This window comes from Globicephala melas, chromosome 8, assembly GCF_963455315.2.
Source record: "Globicephala melas chromosome 8, mGloMel1.2, whole genome shotgun sequence".
NCBI classification, from domain to species: Eukaryota; Metazoa; Chordata; class Mammalia; order Artiodactyla; family Delphinidae; genus Globicephala; species Globicephala melas.
In genome coordinates this window covers 7,868,343-7,879,676 of record NC_083321.1, presented here as the reverse complement: position 1 = coordinate 7,879,676, position 11,334 = coordinate 7,868,343, and the positions used below count along the sequence as shown (strand labels likewise).

The following is an 11,334-nucleotide window of genomic DNA, read 5'->3' as shown; positions in this document are numbered from 1 at the left end:
GGGGAGGGAGTGCTGGCACCAGCTCCTGGCTGGGGGATGGGCATGGAAGTGAGGAACAAAAGATGGGGATGCAGGAGGTGCCCCACCTTGATTTCCCAGAGCTTGGTCCCAACCCTACCTCGGCCAATTACAGGTTGCCCCAGGGGATCCCCCACCCCTTTGTCCCCTGGGGTCTCCTCCCTCATGAGTGCAGAGCCCAAGGGCCAGGCTGTCCCTCGGGGCGGGGAGCTGAGGGCCCTTCCCACCTGGTAGTGGGCCTGGAAGATGCTGGGAGATTAGAGTGGAGCCTGTCCGAAGAGGTGAGCCGGCTGATGTCCAAGTTGGGGCCGTGCCGCTGGCCACGCTGGCTGGCCAACAGGGCAGAACCAGGGCCCCGGTCTGAGACTCCAGGCCTGACCCAACGGCGACCCCTCCCGGGCTCCTCTGCCACTCATCTCCCGGGACCGGCCAGGATTGGGGGGCTGGGCAGCCGCAGGTAAGGGTCTGCGGAGAGCTGCGCCGGAGGCGAGGGCGAGGCACAGCAGAGGGAAGCGCGGCGCTGGAGGGGTTAAATGAGGGAGGAGGGGGGCTTCTGGCGGCGGGAGGGGGTCCCAGCACCGGCGGCCGCCCGCTCCGCCCCTGCCGCTGCCGCCGCCTCCGCGGCCCAGCCGGCAGGCACCGGCGAGGCCGTGCCGGAGCCCGGGCCGCAGCCGCAGCCGCAGCCGCAGCGGGGCAGACAGTGAGTGTGGGGCGGAGAGGGCGGGCGCGCTGGCGCGGAGAGGGAGTGCGGGGCGGCGAAGGGCGCCGGCCGGGCTCCGGGGCTGGGGCGCGCAGGGGGCGACCGGCCGGCAGAGGCGCCCACCTCCCCGTTCGTGGGCGCCTCTGGGAGTTCTGCGGCCGCGCATCCAGCCGCCGCCCGTCACGCTCCGAGGCGTCGGCGTGAAGACGCGGGGAGGCCGTGGGAGCGAGTGGCGGGGGTGCGGTGTCTGGGCAGTGGGCGCTGCGCGGTGGCCCCGCGGTCTGGGTATGTGCGTATGTGAGTGTGTGCACACAAGTGTGTGGGCCTCTGGGGGCCTTGGCCCGGCGCGCGCGGCCCTGAGCGTCCGGTGTGCCCGAGAGGCCGGGGAGTGTGCAGGTGGAGTGTGTGTGTGCGTGCAGCCCGGGCAGAGGCGCCGCCTGGAGCCGCAGGGTGGAGCGTGGGCGCGCGGGTCTTTGTGCCCGCGTGTGTGCGCGAGGGCGCCGCCCCCCTCTGTCCCGGGGGCTGACAGCTGTCCAGGGGATGCTGCACTGGTCCGGCCCTGGTCGCCCCCACCGCGCTGCTTCCCGGAACCCAGTACCCTCCCTTCCCCTCCGCCCTGCCTCGCCTCTGCGCAGCGATCCGGACCCGCCCCAGGGTTCCTCGAAAGCCCAGCGGGGCGCTGGAGGACCCTGGAGGCTCCCCGCCCGGTCCATCGCGTCTAGAAGAGGAGCGAGGAGAGTTAGGGGGGGAGGGAGAAACCGCGAAGATGCTGCCGCAGCCTCAGCGGACGAGCCGGGACCCGCCACCCCCGTCCCCGCCCTGCACAGTCCTCTGTGCCCACTCAGCCTCCAGCTGGAAGGCGGGTTCCCCAGGCCCCCTCCACGCCCCCAGCATTTCCTCGCTCGTCCTGCCTCTCCCTCGGCAGGCTCGGTCTCTCTTTCCCCCTTCCACTCCTTCCCGGTGCCCTCTTCTCACACCCTGGAGTCCCTGGACAGGGGCTGAGGGCCGGGCAGTGGAGGTAAGGGGGAGGACAGAGGTGGGGGGACTGGGTGTGTCCTGGTACCAAGTGTCCGGCCAGAGGGATGTGAGGAGAAAGACGTCTGTGGGTAGTAGGGCTGGGGGCTCCAAGACCATTGGGTGTGTAGGGGTTGGAGGAGGGTGTAGGGGTGTCAGGTCAGGTTATTGATCCCAGCATCCCTGGTTCTGCCCACAGTGACTGCAGCTCCCCAGGAGCCCCCTGCCCGGCCTCCCCAGACGGGCCGTGGAATTGGCCGGGCCTCTGGGCGCGCCATGCGCAGCACCACACTACTGGCACTGTTGGCTGTGGTCCTGCTCTACTTGGTGTCCGGTGCCCTGGTGTTCCAGGCCCTGGAACAGCCCCATGAGCAGCAGGCCCAAAGGGAGCTGGGGGAGGTCCGAGAGAAGTTCCTGAGGGCCCATCCATGTGTGAGCGACCAGGACCTGGGGCTCTTCATCAAGGTGCGTGGGTGGGGGAGAGCTCCTTCAGCAGTCACCCGTGACCCCCTGACACTAGCTGCATGCCACTGGGACCCTGTGCTGGAGAGCTGCTTCCAGACCCGCACCCCTGAAGGCAGGGTGCCGCTGGGGGGTGCAGGGCAGAGGCTGGGATCCAGGTCTCTGTGTTTTCAATATGGCGGCCAGGGCGGCATTTGTTTTCCTTGCTGTGCCTGGCATTGGGTTATCTTCCTAAAATGGCTCCTTCCGTGTGTGATAGTGGTTGAATGAAGGAACGCATGAAGGAAGAAATGAATACATGGCTGTAGCAGATGAGATATGTTACATTTTCTCAGGTCTAACTCACTGGTTTAGGGTTGCCAGATGAAGTCTGGAACACTCAGTTAAATGTAAATTTCAGCTAAAGAATGAATACTTTTAAAATATAAATATGTCCCGTGCAGTATTTTTATTTGCTAAATCTGGCAACCCTACACTAGTTCCTATGCTTCTTTGAAGTCACAGATGCCTCAGAGAAACCCAAGAACACTGTGAACACTTCCCCACCCGCTACCTCCAGAAAAGTGCACATATAAACATGTACTGATGATTTCGGAGGATTTCAGGATCCCCCAAGCTGGTCCATGCCATCATGGATGCCAGGTTGAGCACATCTTCCCACCAGGACACCTGCTTATGATGCGGAGGCTAGAGGGAGGGCGAGTCAGGGATGGGTCAACTTTGGACCAATGACTAAAGAAAGTGTGGGTTGCAGCCTTCTGGGCTACTGTCAGGCAAGCACCTCTGCTGCACTGTCTCTGATTTCTGAGCCACTGTCATATTAAAAAAAAATAAAGTAACATTTAACTTTAATACATTCATGTTTATTATTTTATTGAAAGGCACCCCTATTTCCTGCCCCTTCTTTTGGAGGGAGGAGCCATCAACATGGAGCCTCGGTGTTCCAGCTGATTCCCAAGGTGGCAGGACCTGGAGCAGAGATGAGGATGGGGTGGGTCCAGGACACAGGCAGCTTGACATTGTCTCTGACACCTCCAGAATGCCCAGCAAAGCTCCGAGAGGCCTGGGTAGGAGAGGGCCTGGCCAGACCACAGGGCAGGAGGAGGGAGGGAATCTGACCTATTTTATCTTCACAAAGGAATTCCTTTTTTCCTGGATTAAAAAAAAAAAAAAAAAAAGATGACGAAGAAGAAGAAGAAGAAAAGGAAGGGCAGAACCAAGCAAGGAGGGCAACAGCTGCTTTATTTCTCTTCCATAAATAGTCATGCAGCAATTATGCACCTACTGTGTGCTAGGTGCTGTGCTGTACACCATAGGGTGAGCAGGGAAATTGATATTGGGGTGGAACAGACGCAGGCTCTACCCTAGAGGATGTTACATCTAGGTGAAGGGACAAATCCATGGAAAGTTCACTGTAGGATTTAGTAGAAAAGGAGCTTTCATTACTTCCTTCTTTGTTAAATGCCTGTTGTATGCTGGGCCCTGGGCTAGGTGCTGGGGGCAAGGAGGGAGATGCCAGGGGCCTTTGGGAAGAGCTGGTAATTGAAATGAAGCAGGTGAGATGGGTAGAATTTAGGGATGTGTGATTGGGTTGAAAGAGACTCCCAGGCAGAGGAACAGCATGGGCAAAGGCGTGGAGGCTGGAAAGCTCAGAGTGTTTTGCAGTTCTTGGATTTAACAGATGCCTAGTCATTTGAAGCAAAAATTAGAACACACAGAATGACAAAGGATTTTTTTCCCCTAAGTAGTGAATTTATTGGAAAAGTGTTGCAGAATAAAATTAAACCACTTTTAATCATACCTTTCACTTCTTGGCTGTATTAAACAATTATTTCAGGAAATGGAATCATCTCAGAAAATCGGGGGAAAAGGTCACTGTAACTTGAATTCCAAAATGGGGGTCCCAGGAGTGAAGACTGGGGAAAGGGAGGGTGGGACCGGACTGAGAAGGGGCTTACAGGCTGGGCTGGGGAGTTTGGACTCTACTCTGCAGATAGCAGGGAACAACGGAGATTCTGGGCCGTCACTTTAGGAAGATTAATTTGGAATGTGTCTTGCTAATGAGGTCTTGCAGTCAGAGAGAAAGAAGGTGGTTTCTGACCTCCCTCACACCACTTGTGTCTTAGCTCTGTGCTCCTTGGGGAAGGGCCCCTCTGCACCCCCTCCTCTATATGCTCTGACCTCCATCACTTACGGCAGGCACTCTCAAAACACAGACTCCGCCTCCGAGGGAGAGGCAGACTGGTTGGCAAGAGGGGCAGACACATGGCCATTTCATTAATTTAATCATGTTTATTGATCACCTACTATGTAGCACAGGGTTTGGTTTGGACTTCAGCAGGGTGGGCAGGGGTTTGTGTATCCATGACCCTCCTAAAACTGGATGCAAAATTTATTGGTATGTGAACCTTCCTGGAGGGAGGGTCCCTAACTTTCATCAGATTTTCGAAGGCAAGGGACTCAAACTCAGCTTCCAAAGGGGCGGTGGGACTGGTGGGGTCTGTGGAAAGCTGGAACTCACTGGGCATGATCTCTACATGGGGACTAATTTCACAAACACACAGTGCTTGCTTTGATGTGAGTGCTTTAACTTTTCACAATAACTCTACGAGGTAGGTACTATTATCACCATCCCCAAATGATAGATGCAGAAATTGATGCTCAACTTCACCTAGCACCAAGATTTGAACCCAGGCAGTCTGGTCCCAGAGTCTGTGCTCCTGACCACTGTAAAACTGGAAATCTGTTATATGAAATTAAGGGGCCGATAATTCAAATGTCTCTAAAACAATGTGTTGGTCAAACAAAATTGGGCTCTCCAGTTTGCAATGTCTGCTGTAAGGGATTGCCTTCAGGGAGACCAGAGGGCAGGGGAGAGGTGGGAGGGGTAAGGAGGGAAACACCTTGGAGACTGGATGGCCAGGGGGTTGGCTAGGACGGGAGGGAAGGACTGAGGTTCCTCCTTCTGCATCTTGTCCTGCAGGAGGTGGCTGATGCCCTGGGAGGGGGTGCAAACCCTGACACCAACTCAACCAGGAACGGCAGCCACTCAGCCTGGGACCTGGGCAGCGCCTTCTTTTTCTCAGGCACCATCATCACCACCATCGGTGGGGGAGGGGACTGGTCATGGGAGGGGGCACGGGGTGCTGGGCTTTCTCACAGGCGAAGGCGCAGGGGGAGGTAGGGGGGTGCCAGGCAACCCCTAGAGCTGCTGCACGACCCCTCTGCCCAGGCTATGGCAACGCGGCCCTGCGCACAGATGCTGGCCGCCTCTTCTGCATCTTTTACGCACTGGTGGGGATCCCGCTGTTCGGGATACTGCTGGCAGGGGTCGGGGACCGGCTGGGCTCCTCCCTACGCCGCGGCATTGGTCACATCGAAGCCATCTTCCTGGTGAGCTGCTCCACACCCTGCGCGCCCTTGCGTTGTGCTCGGGATACACTTCCCTACATACCCACCCGGCACGTGAGCGGGGGGCGCCTGAATCGCGCGAACCTCGGACACGGGCTCCCAGAAGAGGGTTGTGGGGTGTGAGAGTTGGAGGTTTTGGTGACTCCTCGGCCCTGCCTACTGCCCTCCCTGCAGAAGTGGCAGGTGCCACCAGAACTGGTGCGAATTCTATCGGCGGTGCTCTTTCTGCTGATCGGCTGCCTGCTCTTCGTTCTCACGCCCACGTTCGTTTTCTGCTATGTGGAGGGCTGGAGCAAGCTGGAGGCCATCTACTTCGTCGTGGTGACGCTCACCACGGTGGGCTTCGGGGACTATGTGGCCGGTGAGGCCACTTTCTTGGGTTGCACTTCCCTACCCATTTTATTCCTGCCCAGGGGCTCTGCAATCTTGCCTCTCCCTCCAGGTTCCACAGGGCGCTTGTGCGCTCACACGTGCTTGCTCCAATCCCTACATCCACTCACTGAATGCACCCTCACATTTTTCCAGGGATGCACCAACACCTCATGCCCACTTACACCCCACGCGTGCTCACACATATTAAGTGACCCCTTCACACGTGCCACATTCTTGTACACGTGCACCCCTCACACATGCTCACATTCTTGCACGTGAGCACCCCACTTACTCTTCTCTTGCACACCTTCAAGTCACTCCCACTCATCTTCTTGCATCCATTCGCGCACTCTAGCTCACACCCACTGTCCTGGGGAGGGCGGATCCTCTCAACGAGTTGGGAAGAGGGGCAGTGAACCAGAGACTCACAGGCTCAAGGCGTGTCTCACAATCAACTTCTTTCTGCCCTCCCCGTGGCGTCCCAGGAGCCAGCCCCAACCAGAACTCTGCAGCCTACCAGCCGCTGGTGTGGTTCTGGATTCTACTCGGCCTGGCCTACTTCGCTTCAGTGCTCACCACCATCGGGAACTGGCTGCGAGTAGTGTCCCGCCGCACTCGGGCAGAGGTAGGCGCCCCTGCGTCGACACCGCGCCTGCGCCCTGGCGCTGCTGCGCTGCTCACCAGCAGCAGGTTGACTAGTCTGCCTCCCTTCCAGAGTGTGGGCTCCCCAAGGCAGGGACTGAGGGAGCCCCAGTGCGCACCGGCCGGGAACAAAGCGATAAACTCTGACAGGTTTGCAGGTGACTCCATCTCTACTCTCATGGATAAGGTTACCAGATTTAGCAAATAAAGATAAAGGAAGCCCGGTTGATGTGAATTTTGGATAAGTTGCAAATAATATTTGAGTATAAATGTCCCAAATATTGCATGGGACATACTTACACTAAAATTTTATTTGTTGTTGTATTTTTATTTATTGTTCTAAATATTTTGTAGCCCCACTCCTTGCTCCCGGCCGTGGAGAGGGGGGAGGCGCAAAGGTCTCTGGGGGCGCGGGAGGGAGAGCTGAAATAAAGTCCGGTCGGTCCTTTCTTCTGGAGAAAAGGGCACTTCCGCGCAGATGGAGGAGGGGAGAGCATGTGGCTGGGTGATGAGCTTTTCCCTCCTCCGGCCTTTTCCCACTCCTGAGGCAGGAAGACGAGGCGGAAAAGAGGGGCAATGCCTGACTGGTGAAGGGGCAGGCTCCCGGGGTTGCGGAGACGGTCGAGGAGCCCCGGTCGAGGACTGCCTTTCCTCCCCGCGCAGATGGGCGGCCTCACGGCGCAGGCTGCCAGCTGGACCGGCACGGTGACCGCGCGGGTGACCCAGCGAGTCGGGCCCACGGCACCACCGCCGCCGGAGAAGGAGCGGCCACCCCTGCTTCCACCGCCGTGCCCAGCGCAGCCCGCCAGCAGACCCCTATCCCCTGCGGCCCCGGAGAAGACCGAGCCACCCTCTCCGCCCACGCCGCCCACCCCGCCCACGGCCTCCGCGCTGGACTACCCCAGCGAGAATCTGGCCTTCATCGACGAGTCCTCGGACACGCAGAGCGAGCGCGGCTGCGCACTGCCCCGCGCTCCACGGGGCAGCCGCCGCCCCCTCAACACCCCCAGGAAGCCCGCGCGGCCCCGCGGCCCGGGGCGCCCCCGGGACAAAGGCGTGCCCGCGTAGGGGCAAGATCCCTGCCCGGGCCTCTCCAAGGGCTCCGTTCTTGCTCTCTCCCCGGCATGCTCTGCTTGTTTAACCAAAGAGCCCTCTCTCGACCGACCTGGCTGAAACCTGGGGAGGAGGCTACGGCTTGCTTGTCTGCCACTCTCTGCTCCTGGCCCCCTCCTCACTTCATCCATTTCCAGAACCCCAAGGCTTTCTGTCTCGTTGTCCGTCTGGGCCTGTCCCTCACAACGTCTCACGACTGTGCCTCAAAGCCTGCATCAATAAACGAAAACAGTCTGCATCGCTGCGGGCGTGGAGCTCCGGGGACGCGAGAGGGTGTGCGAGTGCTTGCGTCGTCGGGCCACCTCCGGGGCAAGTCAGGCCCCCCCCCACGACCCCCAGGCCGAACCCTCCCCCCCACCACCACCCGAACCATCGGTCAAGGCGTGGCACTCTTGTCTGTGCTTGGACCGGTGTCTCTGCCTGGAGGTTAAGGATAGGGTCTGGCATGGGGATCTGCCAAGATGGGCGGTGCGTCCATCCTCAGTACAGCTATGGGGGCAGGGATGGGGAGACATAACGGCATCTAGTGTGGAGGGCTGTAGCTTGAACCTTCCCCGCGCGAGACCCCCATCGCCATTCTGGACGGGACCCTGCCCCTCCCCCTTCCTGGAGCGTGACCCCCTCCGCCTCGCCCCGAGGCCTTTGGCGACTGGGTCCGTTGGGGCGGAGCCATGGAGGAAAAGCCTTTCAAAGTAAGAACTCTTCCTGGTCCTCCTCACCCTGTCAGCCCCCAGACTCATCCTAGGTCCACCCTGGGCCCCTCCCTGGCTATCCTCTCACTCAGCCCTGGCTCAGGGCAGCTCCCAACCACCACCCCCTCCCCATCCCCACCCCGGCAACTGAGTCTCGGCCCTGGATGGGCTCAGGATCCTCCCCCACCCCCAGCCTGCTCTTCCTTTCCTCCCCAATTCCCCACGACCCTTGGCTTCCCTCGGTGTATGTGGCCCACAGGCGTTGGCCAAGTCTTTGGGCCACCGTGGCTCAGGCAAGTCGAGCCCGCACGACATTCGGAATCTGTGCACCACGGCCACGCAGTCGCAGCCGAAGCTGAATGTACCGCTGCCTACTGTCCGTGAGGACTCGGAACTGGAGGGCAGCAGCGTAGGCAGCAAGACTTGCTGGTCTTACAACCAGAAGGCTGGCCACGACTCGGACGGTGGCTGGGAAGAATCGGGTGACGGAGAGGACAAGGGCAGCTTCAAGCCAGAGGAGCTGGACGAGCACGCCTTGATGGAGCTGGAGATGCGCCGCGGCAGCTCCCTGGGAGGCCCTTTAGAGGAGGACGATTCCAAGACCGACGACGGTCAGTGTGGCTTCAATGGGCTGTGGGTGCCCACAGGGCAGGGGGATGGCCAGGGCCTCAGTTTCTATTGCTGTAAAATGGGGGAAAACTGTGGGACCCAAGTTTCTAGGATTCCCTGGAAGGGGCGCCAACGCTAATCTTCCACGCTTTAAATCAACCAGACCTTCTAGGAATGCCCCCTACCGGGCAGGCGTCGTACAAAGTCCTGGGGTCATAGAGACGAGCAGGAAAATGCGCAAAGGCAGCGCGGTAGGACCTGTGTTTTTAATGGAATCACCCGGATAGTTGAAAGGAGGGAGTTAATGCCTTTTCTGTGGATTTGCGCTGCTTGAGGAGGTGCCTGTCTTTCATTCATTAAGTCATTGGTTACAATTTTTAAGTATTTACTTCCTACTTTGCGCTGTGCGCTGATTGGGACATGCCTCCCTTTCTCCTCACCACCTCTGCTCTCCAGCCCTTCATCAGGGAATTGGAACATATAACAATATAACAACTGCCATTTGTTGAGCACTTGCTGTTGTGCCAGGCACTGGGCTTCCCTTGCATGATCGCCTTTAAACTTCACAACCTCCATATGGCGCCATTCTTATTATCCCATTGTACAGATGAAGAACTTGAGGGTCAGAAAGTCAGTCACTGGCCTTAAGTCTCACAAAGTGGGGCAGTCATAACTGGAACCTCAGAGGGTGGGACAACAAAGCCCAGGCTTTAAACCACTGTCCCATCCTGTTTCCCACTATAGTGGCACCTGGAGCTGGTCTCTGAAGGCCCCCCACCCCGGCCAACATGCCTACCCATACATCCCCTCTGCTCCAGGGAAGTCTCAGCAGTCTGCAGATGACTGATCCCTTTTTTCTCTTCTCCCAGAAAAGTCTTCTTCAGTGTCATCGCTCAATATCTCGAAGCACACACCCCATCGAGCCTACTGGGTGGAGCAGCAGAGCAGGGTTGGAGGCACCCAAGGAGACTGGGGAGTTTAGTGGGGGGGTGGGGGATGGGCAAGTTGGGGGTTTCAGGGGTGAGAGGGTGGGGGGGCTTTGCAGGGTGGAGGGGCAGGCAGGTCGGTTGATGGTCTTGGGCCTGGAGGGGGCAGGTGGGGCATTTCAGCTGTGGGCAGAGCTGGGGTCCCTTGTACATCTGAGTCTCTTGCTGCCTCTCCAGCTGCCCCTGCCCCTGACTGAACTCATGGAGAATGAAGCCCTGGAAATCCTCACCAAAGCCCTCCGGAGTGAGCCTCCCCACTCCCCATCCCCCCAGCTCCCACACGAGACCTTGGGGGATTTGCCAGGGCTTCGGCCTGTGGGAGTGGGGTTTCAGGATGTGTCTGCCTTGTCAGATCCCCTTACCACTCACAAATATTCCAGAAGCCCCAAGAAAAGTAAAAAGTTAGGAGACTGGGCACAGGGAGACCCAATGGGGACAGCATGGGGTGACCGTCAAGGGCCTGGGCTCTAGCCTCAGTGCAGCCCCTCTCAACCTGATGTAGGTTTTCTAAGGCTATTTCTTCACTTGCCCATGGGGGATGACAGCCTTTCTGTGGCCTTGGCCCCTCCCTGGTTGCTGTGAGGAGCCTTTGGACAGTGGATTATTTGAGTAAACTTCCTTTGATTTGCCCTGCTTAGTTTATGAATGTGGGGGTGGGGTGGGGAGGGCTAATGGCTGAGACTGGGTGGTCGAAGCGGTGTCCCAAAAGCTGCCTGCTCCCAGTGCCCTAATTCAGGCCGGCAACATCTTCTCTAAACTTGCCTTCCTCATCCATCCTCCACTCCAACACCCCCATCCTACTCTGAATCCCCCATCTGTTTGGAGCACAGGTCTATGACTTGACCATTCGAAACAAACAAAACAGGCAGGTCCCAGTACCCTGGAGATCCAAAGTTCCCCAAAGAACAAAGACCAGCTCCTGGGGGAGGCCATGCCCCTGCTCACTGCCCTGAGTTGGGTTCTGCCATCCAGGTTACCGATCGGAGATCGGCCGGGACCACTTCCTGACCAAGCAGCTGCAGCGATACATCGAGGGGCTCAAGAGGCGCCGGAACAAGAGGCTGCAAGTCATGGTGATCTGAGAGCACCGCCTCGGGCTCGAGTGACCGCCCGACTCCAGCCCTGGTCCCAGATCCAAGCCCGACCCTGTCCATGTGGATTTTGAGCCTTAGAGAAATAAAAGCGTCTTCTGTACATGGTCCGTGAGTCAATGCGTGGCTGCCCGCGTGAGGCGGACGCACGTGGCCCCGCCTTTCCCTGTGACCTTCACTCGGTCACCGCAGTGACCTTGAGCGTTCTCGGTTCGGGCCCTATC

General features: G+C 58.6%; 2 protein-coding genes across 6 annotated transcripts; both read left to right on the top strand.

The window, feature by feature from the left end:
• Positions 1–8,170, top strand: KCNK4 (potassium two pore domain channel subfamily K member 4). 3 transcript variants are annotated; one of them, XM_060303015.2, is made up of 8 exons: positions 1–475; positions 1,932–2,197; positions 5,178–5,301; positions 5,427–5,587; positions 5,780–5,966; positions 6,463–6,602; positions 6,693–6,777; positions 7,283–8,170. In XM_060303015.2, the coding sequence occupies exons 2-8, from the start codon at positions 2,009–2,011 to the stop codon at positions 8,161–8,163; spliced, it is 1,767 nt and encodes a 588-aa protein (XP_060158998.1). In that variant the 5' UTR covers positions 1–475; positions 1,932–2,008; the 3' UTR covers positions 8,164–8,170. The 3 variants fall into 3 exon arrangements, with proteins under 3 accessions (XP_060158998.1, XP_060158997.1, XP_030688951.2); XM_060303014.2 differs by lacking the exon at positions 1–475 and adding an exon at positions 643–718; XM_030833091.2 differs by lacking the exons at positions 1–475; positions 6,693–6,777 and adding an exon at positions 643–718 and having other exon boundaries at positions 7,283–7,819.
• A 132-nt stretch (positions 8,171–8,302) lies between these two features.
• On the top strand, positions 8,303–11,215 carry CATSPERZ (catsper channel auxiliary subunit zeta). Of its 3 annotated transcripts, XM_060303017.1 has the most exons (6): positions 8,303–8,424; positions 8,684–9,035; positions 9,903–9,982; positions 10,197–10,263; positions 10,522–10,628; positions 10,992–11,215. In XM_060303017.1, the coding sequence occupies exons 1-5, from the start codon at positions 8,404–8,406 to the stop codon at positions 10,599–10,601; spliced, it is 600 nt and encodes a 199-aa protein (XP_060159000.1). In that variant the 5' UTR covers positions 8,303–8,403; the 3' UTR covers positions 10,602–10,628; positions 10,992–11,215. The 3 variants fall into 3 exon arrangements, with proteins under 3 accessions (XP_060159000.1, XP_030688950.1, XP_060158999.1); XM_030833090.2 differs by lacking the exon at positions 10,522–10,628; XM_060303016.1 differs by lacking the exon at positions 10,992–11,215 and having other exon boundaries at positions 10,197–10,628.
• The last annotated feature ends 119 nt before the right edge of the window (positions 11,216–11,334 follow it).

Excerpts from the sequence above, each read along its gene's own strand:
- KCNK4 (XM_060303014.2), top strand. Across the intron at positions 6,603-6,692 it reads CCCGCCGCACTCGGGCAGAG|AGTGTGGGCTCCCCAAGGCA; the intron begins GTAGGCGCCCCT and ends CCTCCCTTCCAG. Across the intron at positions 6,778-7,282 it reads AAACTCTGACAGGTTTGCAG|ATGGGCGGCCTCACGGCGCA; the intron begins GTGACTCCATCT and ends CTCCCCGCGCAG.
- CATSPERZ (XM_060303016.1), top strand. The coding sequence starts at position 8,404 with ATGGAGGAAAAGCCTTTCAAA. Across the intron at positions 8,425-8,683 it reads TGGAGGAAAAGCCTTTCAAA|GCGTTGGCCAAGTCTTTGGG; the intron begins GTAAGAACTCTT and ends TGTGGCCCACAG. Across the intron at positions 9,036-9,902 it reads CGATTCCAAGACCGACGACG|AAAAGTCTTCTTCAGTGTCA; the intron begins GTCAGTGTGGCT and ends CTCTTCTCCCAG.